We start from the raw sequence: 15,838 nt of genomic DNA, 5'->3' as shown, positions 1-15,838 counted from the left end.
AAATGACCAAAATTTATATCACATACTACTGAAAAACAAAGATTGAAAATCTAGTGTAGAGGTTAGACTCTTTGAAATACAATATTTGAAAACAAAAACACAAAAAAAATTTAGAACTGTATATGAAGTTTGGTTTAAAAATAGGGTTTCTCTCTCTCTTTTTTTTTTGGCAAGGTTATAGTGAAATGAAAATGAAAATTAAGGAATAATAGAGGAGTATTAGAGGACTTTAAAAGGAAATAGGAGAAAAAAACAAGAAAAAGAAAAAAAAAGAAAAAAAAAAATTTTTTTTCCCTAATTAAAAAAATATATGAAAATGAAAGTTGAGGAGTAATGGGGGAGTAATAGGGAATTTTAAAAGAAAATAAAAGAGAAAAAATAAAAAATTTAAAAAAGGAAAGAAAAAAAATTTTTTTTTTAATTAAAAAAATATATGTACATATATATCTAGGAATTTCTCTGGAGTTGTTGCGGTCAGCATAGGTTCAGTTCAATTTCAGATAGCTCCTCTCTCCAGCTTACACTTCTCGGTATCTGTAGGCCCCTTCCCGTGTAGTCGGTGTTACCTTCAGGGATTTTAATCTGTTGCACCAGTCCTTTCTGAAGCGGTTCCCTTTGTTTATTTGGCTTCTGTTTGCCGTCTCTTCGGTGTCTAATATCCGCCCTGACACAGGCGGGCGGAGGTGATCTCTTATTTAGGTTCGCTAGTTCAGTTCAGTCCTGCTACTGGGAGGGCGGGGCGCTGCAGACAGATACCGCTCTGTGTGGATAGCACTCACCGTGTTCCGGTCACACTGGGTTTGCCCCACTCACGGGTGTCAGTGCTTTCGCCGTCTGCACTGCTCAGGCTCCCGGCTGCTCTGTTTGGAGCGGGCCCTGTGTTGAGTGCGGTTCCAGTTTTCGGGTACTCCACAAAAGCGCAGATTCGGTTGCGCCTGCGTTTTGTGCCTTCCCCGGCCTGAGCGGTTCAGGCAGCCAGAGCCTTGGGCGCACTCTCCCCGGATGTGGCGCGCCTTTTCTCTCCGTGTCGAGCGGCCCAGGCAGCCAGAGGCTTGGGCGCACTCTCCCCGGGTACGGCGCGCTTTTTCCCTCCGCGGCCCCAGCGCGCGCCGCCAGTCGGGTCTCAGGAAGTCTTTAGATAGGAACCCAGAGGCCTGTTTGCAGTGTGGGAGGGGGTGGCTTCTCAGGGGCTGTTTGCCCTTTTCCCCTCCCCCCTGCCTCCTACCTCCAGCGGGGATGGGCCGGCTCTTCTCTGGAGATTCTCAGTCCCTTTGTTTTGCGAACCGCCGGCAGTGTGTTCGGGCCAGTTAATTTTGTCCCTTGCTATCCCACAGTTTACAAAAGCTCCCTCCGATTGCTCTCAGGGTCTTCGGGCCGGTCCTTACCCTTAAGCAATGCCGCCCGCTCCTCTCTGTTCCGCCCCGCTTGTTGCTGGAGGGTACGGGCTTCTGGGGTACTTTTCTGCTGGGAGTTGCTTTTAGGCACGTAATCTGTGGGCCGTGTTTAATTTTTCCTCCCAGTTAGAATGCCGAAAACTTCCCCCAGTCCCGCCAGTGAGAGGGTTTCCTGGTGATTGGAAACTTCCTCTGTTAAGACTCCCTTCCCGGGACGGGTCTCCGTCCGTAGCTCTTTTGACTCCCTTTTTATCTTTTATATTTTGTCCTACCTCCTTTTGAAGACAATGGGCTGCTTTTCTGGGCGCCTGATGTCCTCTGCTAGCGATCAGAAGTTGTTTTGTGAAATTTGCTCAGCATTCAAATGTTCTTTCGATGAATTTGTAGGAGAGAAAGTGGTCTCCCCGTCCTATTCCTCCGCCATCTTGATGATTTTTCCCCATTTACTATTGAATAAACTAGAATTTTCTTCTGCTTTAAGAGTGATATGTTAAAAAAAAAAAAAGAGTGATATGTTTTCTTTTATCCTATGGATGATTATTCCTAGCTTATCAACACCCAAGGCTGATCAGGATCTCTTTCTTCCTTCCCACTTAGTTCATTCTAAATTCCATCCTGCTGCTTTCTTCTATTCCATCGACCACCATATTGGGAATACATTAAGTAAATCTTTAAGATTGCCTTAATTTGTGGTTTATTTTTTCTTTTTTTGTGGGGGGGCATCATTCCATGCAGCTTGCAGGGTCTTAGTTCCCTGAGCAGGGATTGAACCCAGGTCATGGCAGTGAAGCACTGAGTCCTAACCACTGGACCACCATTCAATCCCCAACCTTAATGTTTTTGCTTGTTTTTATGGGCTTTGTTTTTGTACACATGATTAAAATTAGCTACAGTATTACATATCTTCATTTCCACATATCATGTAATGTCATGCATTTATTCTTGTTTTCAGAAAGGATATGCATGTAGTAAAAACTTTTGAGACTGTGTATGGCTGGAAATATTTTTTATTTCTTTTTCACATTTAATAGCTTAGCTGAATATAAAAATCTAGATTCAAAGATTTTTTCCTGCAGCACTTTGAAAATATTAATTTGTTGCCTTCTTGAATCCAGTGATGATACTTTGAGAATGAAGATGATATTAATCTGCTTCTTGTTTTGTTTTAGGATTTTTTTTTTTTCTTTGAGATATGTTCTTCCTTACTGGAAGTTTTTACTGTTGGGGGCGGGCAGGGCTTTGATGATCCTAATTTCATGCCAAAAATATGTGAGCAGGTGTGTTTTTTTCTGTATCATAATTGGAACCCTTTCATTTTGTGGTCTTGAGTTTTTTTTTAATTCTGGGAAATTCTCAGCCATTATTTCTTCAAAGATTTCCTTCATTTCTAATCCTTCAGGTACTCCTTTTATGTAGATATTAAGACTTCCAGGTTCTTCATTGCCTTGTTTTTCTCTTTTGTTTGCATTTTTCATTACCATTTTATTTTGTTGTCAGTTCCATCTTTATCCTTTGCTCATATATTCTTTGATCTTTATCTGACCTGACCTTTCAGATCACTATTTTGTTTTTCAGTCACATGTATTCTACTATTTAACATATCTATTAAAGCACAGAGTGGAGGTTAAGAATAATTCTTTATGTGTTTCTTCGGTTCCCTCACCTATAGAATGGGGGTATAATAGAGTTGCTTTGGGGCATTAAGTGATTTAGTCCATGTAACAGGTTTAGAACAATGCCAAGTATATACAGTAAGTGATGGCTGCTATTATTTTTTCGCAAACAGTTGTGCTTTTTGCACATCGTATTTCTAATTGATTGTTCTTCATAACCACTTCTCCGTGTTTCATGTTACCAATAAAAATCTGTTATCTTTTTTTAGGATACCTGCTTTGTTTAGTTACCATTCTTATTATTTCCTATCGTCTCTTATAGGTGCTTCGGTTTGTTGCCTTTAGTTTTTGTGGCTGCATTTTCCAGATGTCTAGTTACTTTGTTCTGTGATTGCATATTTCTTTTGGTAGCGGGGTGGCAATTGGCTTCCTTGTGTGTGAGTGTGTAGACGTTGAGGGCCTAGAGGATGGACAAGGAGAGCTGGTTTTTAAAACCTGAGAACAATGTCGTATGTTTAGCTACCCAGTTATATGTATATAAAGCCCATTCATCTTTGTTTCATATTAGAAGATTAATGAATCAAGACCTTAATTATAAGAAAATATTGCTTTGTAAAGCATCCCACATCATTAAACTTGAGATTAACATTATAGTAAGATTCTTCTGTAGTATCAAAGTATTCATACTGTGTCAGGTTACCTCCCTGTTAGTAAATTCAGATTCCCTTGATATCTTGCCCCTTGCATGAAGAGATTCATCTGACTAAATTGTTAGTTCTCTTAAAGCCATTTCTGTTTCACTGAAACCTTCTCTGAGGATTTCGGTGTATGTTGCATGAATATCTTAGAATGCTGTGCTGTGCTTGTTGCTCAGTCGTGTCTGACTTTTTGTGACCCCATGGACCGCTGTCCACCAGGCTCCTCTGTCCATGAGGATTCTCCAGGCAAGAATACTGGAGTGGGTTGCCATGCCCTCTTCCACGGGACCTTCCCTACCCAGGGATCAAACCCAGGTCTCCTGCCTTGCAGGCGGATTTTTTACCAGCTGAGCTACCAGGGAAACTCATATCTTAGAGTATCTTATATATAATTAGGAATTGTGGTAGAATGTATACAAGTGTATGACATAAAACAAGTTGTGTTTATTATAAAATAGATCTTATCAGACAAATGAGAATTTCCAGGAAAAAAAAAGCCTTTACAGTTTCATCTTTGTGCTTACTTTTGTTCTTATTTTTGTATTTCTGTATTCATGTTCTTATTTTTGTATTTCTGTATTCATCAAAGAGGCACAGTAATCAAAAGGGCTTACTTCCAGAGCCAAATCCAGTGCAAATCATGAAAAGTTTAAACAACCCTGCCATGTTGCAAATTCTTCTACAACCCCAGCTCTGTGGGCGGACTGTTAAACCAGGTAAGCATCACGTGTACTAATGACATGTAGAATATTGGCTTGTTAATTGTACTGTTTTACATGAAAAACACCTTTAAATTTGTCCACAGTATTTATTTTTTCTAGAATTTATCAATGAATTTTAATTAATCTGAGGTGAAATTATGTTTTCATAATGTTTTTGGTAGGCACAAATTGCTTATGGATTTCCTGATTTTTTAAAAACTAAGTATTAAATATTAAACCTTCAAGTGTAGTTACTGGTTGCCATGAATTTCTAAACCAGGTTTCACATGGTTTAATAAGGTAATATTTAACACACTACATTGTTACAGCTCATTTTAGCAAAGGATATGATACTTTTCTATGTAATATTTTTGGCAGAATTACTTTGTTGGAAAGTGCTAAAGATCAGTTTCCTCTGTGCTGTTATCTTCTTTTTTTCATTGTGAAATTGTTTTACTTTGTTGAAAATTATGAAAACAATATCATTTTCTTAGTATTGTGGAAATTGTTGTAATACTGGCATGCATTAAATATCTATTTAGTATTCATTGGAGGAGTTTATTTGCCTTTTGAAATGCATAGCTGTACATACACAAAATGTATACTTTATCATTCGGAAATGAATGCCTGTATTCAACATTAAGCTTTAGATTACAAATGTTTAGATTAAATGTATTTATTCTGTTTCAGCTCCAACTGGTCTAACACCAACTAGCATACTACAATTCTATTGTAGCACTAACTACCTAGAGTTAGCATGGATGCTATGAGTGAGGGCTTAAGTCCCCAACAGGTCTGCCCTTACTTCAGACACTAGCCACACTACAGAGATCTCCAGGCCTGTTCTGGCTAACTCGCTTCAAATTTGGGGGTTCCTGTGACACCGCAGGTTCAATAATGTGTTCAGTTCAGTTCAGTTCAGTTGCTCAGTTGTGTCCAACTCTTTGCAACCCCATGGATTGCAGCACGCCAGGCTTCCCTGTCCACCAACTCCCAGAGCTTGCCCAAATTTATGTCCATCGAGTTGGTGATGCTATCCAACTGTCTTATCCTCTGTCGTCTTCTCCTCCTGCCTTCAATCTTTCCCAGCATCAGGATCTTCTCCAATGAGTCTATAGAGTCCCATAACTTAGGAGAGCACTGTACTTACAATTACAATTTTGTTACAAAAAGATGTAACTCAGAAACAGCGTAATTAAGAGACTTAGGGTCGTGGCTCATAGGTCCTAACTGCAGAGCTTTTATGTTCTTTCCCTGTAGGATCAGAGCACATTTGCCTCCCAGCACACCAGTGTATTAATTAACCAGAGATCTCTACTGAACTAGCTTCAGTGTCTAGAGGTTTTATGGGGGTTTTATATGTAGGCATGACTGGCCATGTTATTGAACTCTTATCTGCAGTTCTCTTCCTCTTCCTGGAGGTCAGGAGGCTAGGCTAATACTTATCTTGGAGAGACAGCAGTCCTGAAGAGAGATCTTAGTTCCCTACTCAGGAATTGAACCTAGGAAACCTAAATGAAAACCAGGAATCCTAGCCACCAGGCCACCAGGATCTAGGGGCTCGAGGCAAAATGACCCTGTCTCTTTCCCCCATTTGAAAGCAAGAATGTTTCAAGGAGGCAAAAACTATTAAAAACAGGTATAAAGTTTATTATTAGAGTTACAGCACAATGTATGGGAGAGCACATGGAGAAATAGTGTATTTAAGACATAAACAAGGCAGAAATACACACCCAGTGAGGAGTGCAGTGAAGACGTGATTTAAGTCACGTAGAACATTGTTTCCTGGTCTTTGTTTACATTTGGCCAATTATTATTTTTTCTTAATTAATTAATTTATTTTAATTGGAGGCTAATTACTTTACAATATTATAGTGGGTTTTGCCATACATTAACATGAATCAGCCATGGGTGTACATGTGTTCCCCATCCTGAACACCCCTCCCACCTCCCTCCCCATCCGACCCCTCAGGGTCATCCCAGTGCACCAGCCCTGAGCACCCTGTCTCATGCATCGAACCTAGACTGTTTCACATATGATAATATACATGTTTCAGTGCTGTTCTCTCAAGTCATCCCACCCTCGCCTTCTCCCAAAAAGAGTCCAAAAGACTGTTCTTTACATCTGTGTCTTTTGCTGTCTTGCAAATAGGGTCATCGTTACCATCTTTCTAAATTCCATACATATGTGTTAGTATACTATATTGGTGTTTTTCTTTCTGACTTACTTCACTCTGTATAATGGGCTACAATTTCATCCACCTCATTAGAACTGATTCAAGTGCATTCTTTTTAATGGCTGAGTAATATTCCATTACTTTCCATTCCATTCCATTGTGTATATATATATATATATATATATACCACAGCTTTCTTATTCATTCGTCTGCCGATGGACATCTAGGTTGCTTCCATGCCATGGCTATTATAAACAGTGCTGTGATGAACATTGGGGTGCACGTGTCTCTTTAAGTTCTGGTTTCCTTAGTGTGTATGCCCAGCAGTGGGATTGCTGGGTCATATGGCAGTCCTAGTTCCAGTTTTTTAAGCAGTCTCCACACTGTTCTCCATAGTGGCTGTACTAGCTTGCATTCCCACCAACATTGTAAGAGGGTTCCCTTTTCTGCACACCCTCTCCAGCATTTATTGTTTGTAGACTTTTTGATAGCAGCCATTCTGACTGGCATGAGATGGTACCTCACTGTGGTTTTGATTTGCATTTCTCTGGTAATGAGTGATGTTGAGCATCTTTTCATGTGTTTTTTAGCCATCTCTGTCTTCTTTAGAGAAATGCCTGTTTAGTTCTTTGGCCCATTTTATGATTGGGTCATTTATTTTTCTGGAATTGAGCTGCAGGAGCTGTTTTTATATTTTTGAGATTAATTCTTTGTCAGTTGCTTCATTTGCTATTATTTTCTCCCATTCTGAAGGCTGTCTTTTCACCTTGTTTATAGTTTCCTTTGTTGTGCAAAAGCTTTTAAGTTTAATTAGGTCCCATTTGTTTATTTTTGCTTTTATTTTCATTACTCTGGGAAGTGAGTCATAGAGGATCATGCTGTGATTTATGTCAGTGTTTTGCCTATGTTTTCCTCTAGGAGTTTAATACTTTCTGGTCTTATGTTTAGATCTTTAATCTATTTTATTTTTGTGTCTGGTGATAGAAAGTATTCTAGTTTCATTCTTTTACAAGTGGTTGATAAGTTTTCCCAGCACCATTTGTTAAAGGGATTGTCTTTTCTCCATTGTATATTCTTGCCTCCTTTGTCAAAGCTAAGGTGTTCATTGGTGCGTGGATTTATTTCTGGGCTTTCTATTTTGTTCCATTGATCTATATTTCTGTCTTTGTGCCAGTACCATACTGTCTTGATGACTATAGCTTTGTAGTATAGTCTGAAGTCAGGCAGATTGATTCCTTCAGTTCCATTCTTCTTAAAATTGCTTTGGCTATTCGAGGTTTCAGTTCAGTTCAGTTCAGTTGTCTCTCAGTCGTGTCCGACTCTTTGCGACCCCATGAATCACAGCACGCCAGGCCTCCCTGTCCATAGCAAACTCCCAGAGTTTACTCAAACTCATGCCCATCGAGTTGGTGATGCCATCCAGCCATTTTATCATCTGTTGTCCCCTTCTCCTCCTGCCCCCAATCCCTCCCAGCATCAGGGTCTTTTCCAGTGAGTCAGCTCTTCGCATGAGGTGGCCAAAGTATTGGAGTTTCAGCTTCAGCATCAGTCCTTCTTGGCCAATTATCTTGTTTCTTTCTTCACACCTGACTGATCCTTGGACCCTCCCCCCAGATGTGTGAGCAACATTTTGATAAGATGGATCCTACCACAGAGGCCTATGGGTACATGTCCACAGTTATTATGGGGTGAGGCCCCCTCCCTTTCTGACCCCCTGAGAAGCCTTCCTGCACACATGCAGACAGGGAAGTCTTCCTTGACCTCAGGCACCTTCTCTCTCTGCTTTAGCAGAACTCAGCCTGTGCCACTGTCTTTGTCTTTGGAGTGTCTGGGTAAGAAGAAGGCTTGAATCTTACTCTACTTGACAAACACCAGCTGTTCACCTAGGGGCCCATCTATCCCCTTCCTCAATATCACATGGCTCAAAGCCTCCATTTTCTAGTCATATGTTAGATCTTTCAGGTATGACCAGTCCCCATTCTGAAGGCATGTAGAGGCCTACCCTGACTCACCTCATTCATTAACATAACAAAAACACTCCTATCCCCTGGGAGGTTCCAAGGGTTTGAGTTTCCCCTCCAGGAACCAAAGACAAAGAGCAGTTAAATTCTTTATGATACCAACAATGTTTGTATTAAGTACTTCATATAATCATCAATTATTTATATGTAACAAGTATCTTCAGAGGTGTCCAGCTCAGCCTATTATGCAGTCAAATATTCCTCCTACAATTTTTTTTTCAGAGTTAGATGACTTTCAGTTAAGTCGCACAATCGTGTCTGACTCTTTGCGACCCCATGGACTGCAACGCGCCAGGCCTCCCTGTCCATCACCAACTCCCAGAGTTTACTCAAGCTTATGTCCATTGAGTTGGTGATGCCATACAACCATCTCATCCTCTGTCGTCCCCTTCTCCTCCTGCCCCCAATCCCTCCCAGCATCAGGGTCTTTTCCAATGAGTCAACTCTTCACATCAGGTGGCCAAAATACTGGAGTTTCAGGTTCAGCATCAGTCCTTCCAGTGAATACTCAGGACTGATTTCCTTTAGGATGGACTGGTTAGATCTCCTTGCAGTCCACGGGATTCTCAAGAGTCTTCTCCAGCATCACAGTTCAAAAGCATCAATTCTTCAGCATTCAGCTTTCTTTACAGTCCAACTCTCACATCCATACATGACTACTGGAAAAACCATAGCTTTAACTAGATGGACCTTTGTTTGCAAAGTAATGTATCTGCTTTTTAATATGGTGTCTTGGTTGTTCATAAATTTTCTTCCAAGGAGCAAGTGTCTTTTAATTTCATGGCTGCAGTCACCATCAGCAGTGATTTTGGAGCCCCCAAAATAAAGTCTGTCACTGTTACCATTGTTTCCCCATCTATTTGCCATGAAGTGATGGGACTGGATGCTATGATCTTAGTTTTCTGAATGTTGAGTTTTAAGCCAGCTTTTTCACTCTCTTTCATCAAGAGGCTCTTTATTTCTGCTTTGCTTTCTGCCACAAGGGTGGTGTCATCTGCATATCTGAGATTATTGATATTTCTCCCTGCAATCTTGATTCCAGCTTGTGTTTCATCCTGCCCAGCGTATCACATGATATACTATGCATATAAGTTAAATAAGTAGGGTGACAATATACAGCTTATGGTGACTGCAGCCATGAAATAAAAAGATGCTTACTCCTTGGAAGAAAAGTTATGATCAACCTAGACACCATATTAAAAAGCAGATACATTACTTTGCCAACAAAGGTACGTCTAGTCAAGGCTATGGTTTTCCAGTAATCATGTATGGATGTGAGAGTTGGACTGTAAGGAAAGCTGAGCACTAAAGAACTGATGCTCTTGAACTGTGGTGTTGGAGAAGATTCTTGAGAGTCCCTTGGACTGCAAGGAGATCCAACCAGTCCATCCTAAAGAAATAAGTCCTGAATATACATTGGAAGGACTGATGCTGAGTCTGAATCTCCAATTCTTTGGCCACCTGATGTGAAGAACTGACTCATTGGAAAAGACCCTGATGCTGGGAAAGATTGAAGCCAGGAGGAGAGAGGGACGACAGAGGATGAAATGGTTGGATGGCATCACCAACTCAATGGACATGAGTTTGAGTAAACTCCGGGAGTTGGTGATGGACAGGGAGGCCTGGTGTGCTGCAGTCCATGGGGTCGCAAAGAGTCAGACAAGACTGAGCAACTGAACTGAACTGAACTGATGTACTCCTTTCCCGATCTGGAACCAGTTGTTGTTCCATGTCCAGTTATAACTGTTGTTTCCTGACCTGCGTACACATTTCTCAGGAGGCAGATCAGGTGGTCTGGTATTCCCATCTCTTGAAGAATTTTCCACAGTTTATGGTGATCCACACAGTCAAAGGCTTAGGCATAGTCAATAAGGCAGAAGTAGATGTTTTCCTGGAATGCTCTAGCTTTTTCGATGATCCAACGGATGTTGGCAGTTTGATCTCTGGTTCCTCTGCCTTTTCTAAATCCAGCTTGAACATCTGGAAGTTCATGGTTCAGGTACTGTTGAAGCCTGGCTTGGAGAATTTTTAGCATTACTTTACTAACATGTAAGATGAGTTCAGTTGTGTGGTAGTTTGAGCATTCTTTGGCATTGCCTTTCTTTGGGATTGGAATGAAAACTGACCTTTTCTAGTCCTGTGGCCACTGCTGAGTTTTCCAAATTTGCTGGCATATTGAGTGCAGCACTTTCACAACATCATCTTTTAGGATTTGAAATAGCTCAACTGGAATTCCATCACCTCCACTAACTTTGTTTGTAGTGATGCTTCCTAAAGCCCACTTGACTCACATTCCAGGATGTCCGGCTCTAGGTGAGTGATCATGCCATTGTAATTATCTGGGTCGTGAAGACCTTTTTTGTACAGTTCTGTGTATTCTTGCCACCTCTTTTTAATATCTTCTGCTTCTGTTAGGGCCATACTAACTGTCCTTTATTGTGCCCATCTTTGCATGAAATGTTCCCTTGGTATCTCGAATTTTCTTGATATCTCTAGTCTTTCCCATTCTGTTCTTTTCCTCTATTTCTTTGCATTGATCACGGAGGAGGGCTTTCTTATCTCTCCTTACTATCAAATGGGTATATCTTTTCTTTTCTCCTTTGACTTTCACTTCTCTTCTTTTCTCAGCTGTTTGTACGGCCTCCTTGGACAACCATTTTGCCTTTTTTCATTTCTTTTTCTTGGGTATAGTCTTGATCCCTGCCTCCTGTACAATGTCACGAACCTCTGTCCATAGTTCTTCAGGCACTTTGTCTATTAGATCTAATCCCTTGAATCGGTTTCTCACTTCCACTGTATAATCATAAGGGATTTGATTTAGGTCATACCTGAATGGTCTAGTGGTTTCCCTGCTTTCTTCAGTTGAAGTCTGAATTTGACAATAAGGAGTTCATCATCTGAGCCATAGTCAGCTCCCAGTCTTGTTTTTGCTGACTGTATAGAGCTTCTCCACCTGTGACTGCAAAGAATATAATCAGTCTGATTTTGGTATTGACCATCTGGTGATGTCCATGTGTAGAGTCTTCTCCTGTGTTGTTGGAAGAGGGTGTTTGCTATAACCAGTGTATTCTCTTGGCAAAACTCTGTTAGTTTTTGCCCTGCTTCATTCTGTATTCCAAGGCCAAATTTGCCCGTTATTCCAGTCTTGATTTCCTACTTTTGCATTCCACTCCCCTGTAATGAAAATGACAGCTTTTTTGGGTATTAGTTCTAGAAGGTCTTCTAGGTTTTTATAAAACCGTTCAACTTCAGCTTCTTCAGCATTACTGGTTGGGGCATAAACTTGGATTACTGTGATATTGAATGGTTTACCTTGGAAAGGAGCAGAGATCATTCTGTCGTTTTTGAGGTTGCATCCAAGTACTGCAATTTGCACTCTCCTGTTGACTTATGATGGCTACTCTATTTCTTCTAAGGGATTCCTGCCCACTGTAGTAGATAAAATGGTCATCTGAGTTAAATGAGGTTTTAAAGATAAAGCTTTAACCTCCTGCAGTTTTAATGGTATAGAGATATCCTTTGTATGTCTTGACTACTCAAAGCATAAGCAGCTCATTTCAAGGCAACTATTCCCTGGTTTGACAAGTTTAATTACTAGGTTTTTTCTTTTATTAGATTTTAATTTTTAGCTTTTAGCTGCTTATTCTAGTTCTTCCTATGAAGAAACATAGAATAAATCTATCCTTCTTCCGTAAGAATAGCCTTCTAATGTATGGAGATAACTATCATGAAACTGTAATCATCTTTGATTTTCTTTGTTTTCTGTTCTGCAGACCAGTGGTCTCCTTTTGTTTATTTTTGTCTATACATTCTATCAGTAAAGTATATTTTTAGTGGAACCCAAATATATACAGTTTAGGTATCACTTATGTGTCAGTTACATAAATGCACCTTTGTCAACCCATGTATTAAGAATTGATAAAACTAAATATTTTTACATTTTAAGATGAAAATATAAATAGCAGTCTCTTTTTATAACCATCTTATTTATTTTAATTTTACTTTTTTCTTCAAGTATAGTGGATTTACAGTGTTGTGTTAGTTTCAGGTAGACAGCAAAGTGATTCAGTTATGCATGTGTATCTGTTTCTTTCAGATTCTTTTCCCTCAGGTTATTACAAAGTATTGAGTATAGTTTGCTTTATACACCTCTTCTGCCTCTTCATAAACTATAGTTCTGTTCTTGACTTTCCATAGCAGGTCATAGGATATGCTCTCCAGAGCCCCCAGCAGGTTTTCCTCTCCTAGATAGGTTATCTGGGTTGCCCTGCAGAATGCTGTACACAGACAAATTTACCCTGTCTGTGGGTTCTAATCACCACAGAATGCGGTGGGATTTCCTTCCTATCATCATTATATTTCTATTAATACAGTCCAAGATTGTATCAGTGTTTAAAGAAGTATATTACACTTGTGGGTCTGTTAGAAAGTAATAGTTCACACCTGGGCTATCTTTAGTAACTTCTCCCCCCAATTTTTTTTTCTCTTCTTTTTATCTAAGGATATGTATTCTCCCCCTCTGCTTTTCTCCTCAGGTTGGTCTATGACCATATGAGATTATACTTTTTTCACTTCAGTGCTCCTTTTACAATTTTAAGAAGGATATTTCAGTATTACACTGATAACTTTTGCTTTATTTAGAATGGGAAGGGAAGAGGGTTAAATACCTTACTTGAACACAGGCAGAGCTTCTGGAGAATGTGTGGAAAGTTTGTTGCTGTTCAGGAAACAAAAACTGTCTTGTTAATCAGTAACTTTTCATTTGTTTTTTCCTTACTGTGTTTATTACCGTATCTTAACTATATTCCTTATTACAGCGTAAACTTCACAGAGGCCTCTGAGCAAACTAAAATAGTTACAAAGGGTCATAATTCTCAGAGATTATCCTTATATCATAGGATACATATATATACAAGTGTGCCTCATTTTATTGTGCTTCACGGATACTGTGTTTTTTTTAAAAATTGAAGGTTTGTGGCAACACTGCTTTGTCAGATGATGGTTTGCATTTTAAAACTGAGGTGTATATACATCGTTTTAGATATGTAGCATAAACCTAACTTTTTTATATGTATCAGGAAACAAAGAAAAATTGTGTGACTTACTTTACTGCGGTAGTCACTTTATTGGAGTGACCTGGAACCAAATCTTCAATGTCTCTGAAGTGTGCCTATGTGATATATTTGTATTTAAACCCTTGCCTTACTTCTTGCTCATTGTATCTTTTTTTTTCCCAAGTAACTGACACATATTTACTTGTTTATTGCCTTTTCTTCCACTAGAACACAGAAGGCTCCATAAAGGCAAAGATTTATCTGTTCTGTTCCTCTCAGCTACCTAGAACAGACCTGCTATTTAGAGTAAAAAGTCCTTAAATGTTGTTTACTGATTAAATTCCTTCCTTTACCTCTCTGTTGCATGACTTATACATACCTGGTTATATATGATCTAGTCTGTAAATTTTCAACTACCTTTCTTGTCTGCCTTCTTTTCTGTCTAATCTAATCTGTGCATAACCATCAGGTTGATTTTCCTCCCGCACCCACTTTATGTTACTTGAACCATACTGATCTTTTCTTTTCAATCTAGACCTTTGAACTACCTTAAAAAAATGCAGTATAATGTACATATTGTAACTTATAGTCTAAATTGTAGTTTTAGCAGCTTTCAGTTCAGTTCAGTTGCTCAGTTCTGTCTGACTCTTTGCGATCCCATGGACGGCAACACATCAGCCTTCCCTGTCCATCACCAACTCCCGGAGCTTACTCAAATTCATGTCCATTGAGTCAGTGATGCCATCTAACCATCTCGTCCTCTGTCATTCCCCTCTCCTCCTGTCTTCAATCTTTCCCAGCATCAGGGTCTTTTCTAATTAGTCAGTTCTTCGCATCAGGTGGCCAAAGTCTTGGAGCTTCAGCTTTAGCATCAGTCCTTCCAGTGAATATTCAGGACTGATTACCTTTAGGATGGACTGGTTGGATCTCCTTACAGTCCAAGGAACTCTCAAGAGTCTTCTCCAACATCACAGTTCAAAAGCATCAATTCTTCAGCTCTCAGCCTTCTTTATAGTCCAGCTCTCACATCCATACATGACCATTGGAAAAACCATAGCTTAAACTAGATGGACCTTTGTTGGCAAAGTAATGTCTCTGCTTTTTAATACACTGTCTAGGTTTGTCATAGCTTTTCTTCCAAGGGGCAAGCATCTTTTAATTTCTTGGCTGCAGTTACCATCTGCAGTGATTTTGGAGCCCAAGAAAATAAAGTCTGTCACTGTTTCCTTGTTTCCCTATCTGTTTGCCATGAAGTGATTGGACTAGATGCCATGATCTTAGTTTTTTGAATGTTGAGTTTTAAGCCACCTTTTTCACTCTCCTCTCGCTTTCACCTTGCTTTACTGAAGTATAATTGAGGCACAGTCATCTGCACATGCTTAAATTGTACAAATTGGTAAGCTTTGCTATTTATATGACCTATGAAACTATCATCATAATCAAAACGATGAAGATATTCATTACTCTCAAAACTTTCCTTTTGCCTCTTTGTAACTCACCCTTTTCCTCATCCCCAGGAAACTCTGATTTACTTTCTGTCACTAAAGTTTAAATTTTCTAGAAGTTTATATAAATGGAGTCAAACAGTATGTACCGTATGACTTCTTTCCCTAAGCTTATTATTTTGAGATTCATCCGTGTTGTTTCATGTTATCATTAGTTTTTTCCCTTTTTAACGCTGAGCAGTAGTCTGTTCCACAATTTGCACTTTCATTGATTTGTTGAACATTGAGTTATTTCCTGTTTGGGGTCGTTACAGATAAAATTGCTCTGGACATTTGCTTTTATTTCTTTATTTGGCTGCACTGGGTTTTAGTTGTGGCACATGGGATCTTCAATCTTTGTTGCAGCATGCAGGATCTTTAGTTGTGGCACGTGGGACCTAGTTCCCTGATCAGGATAGAACCTGGGCCCTCCTCGTTGGGAGTAGAGTCTTAACTGCTGGACTACCAGGGAAGTCCCCCACCTGTTTTCTAATGTGTTTTCTGACCAATTTACATTCTTACTGTCAGTGTCCAAGGCTGTAGTTCACTCGATGTCCTCACCAACATTTGACATACTGATCCTTTAATTTTAGCCTTTCTGTTTGATTTATATCTTATTGTGGTTTTAATTTGAATATCCCTTTTGCCAAATGGTTTTGAACATCTTTTAATGTACTAACTTGTCACCTTTGTATC

At 39.6% G+C, this 15,838-nt stretch overlaps 1 protein-coding gene across 2 annotated transcripts in view; it reads left to right on the top strand.

Moving 5' to 3' along the window:
- Window positions 1-15,838, top strand: part of RAVER2 (ribonucleoprotein, PTB binding 2) — a 142,168-nt gene that overhangs the window by 62,815 nt on the left and 63,515 nt on the right. For both annotated transcript variants that reach the window (XM_070468033.1, XM_020877771.2), the window contains exon 5: window positions 4,295-4,421. In XM_070468033.1, the coding sequence (XP_070324134.1) occupies window positions 4,295-4,421 (127 nt within the window). The remainder of the gene's footprint in view (window positions 1-4,294; window positions 4,422-15,838) is intronic.

The sequence above is a fragment of the Odocoileus virginianus genome, chromosome 5 (assembly GCF_023699985.2).
Source record: "Odocoileus virginianus isolate 20LAN1187 ecotype Illinois chromosome 5, Ovbor_1.2, whole genome shotgun sequence".
NCBI lineage: Eukaryota > Metazoa > Chordata > Mammalia > Artiodactyla > Cervidae > Odocoileus > Odocoileus virginianus.
This window is presented reverse-complemented; position numbering and strand designations above follow the sequence as displayed.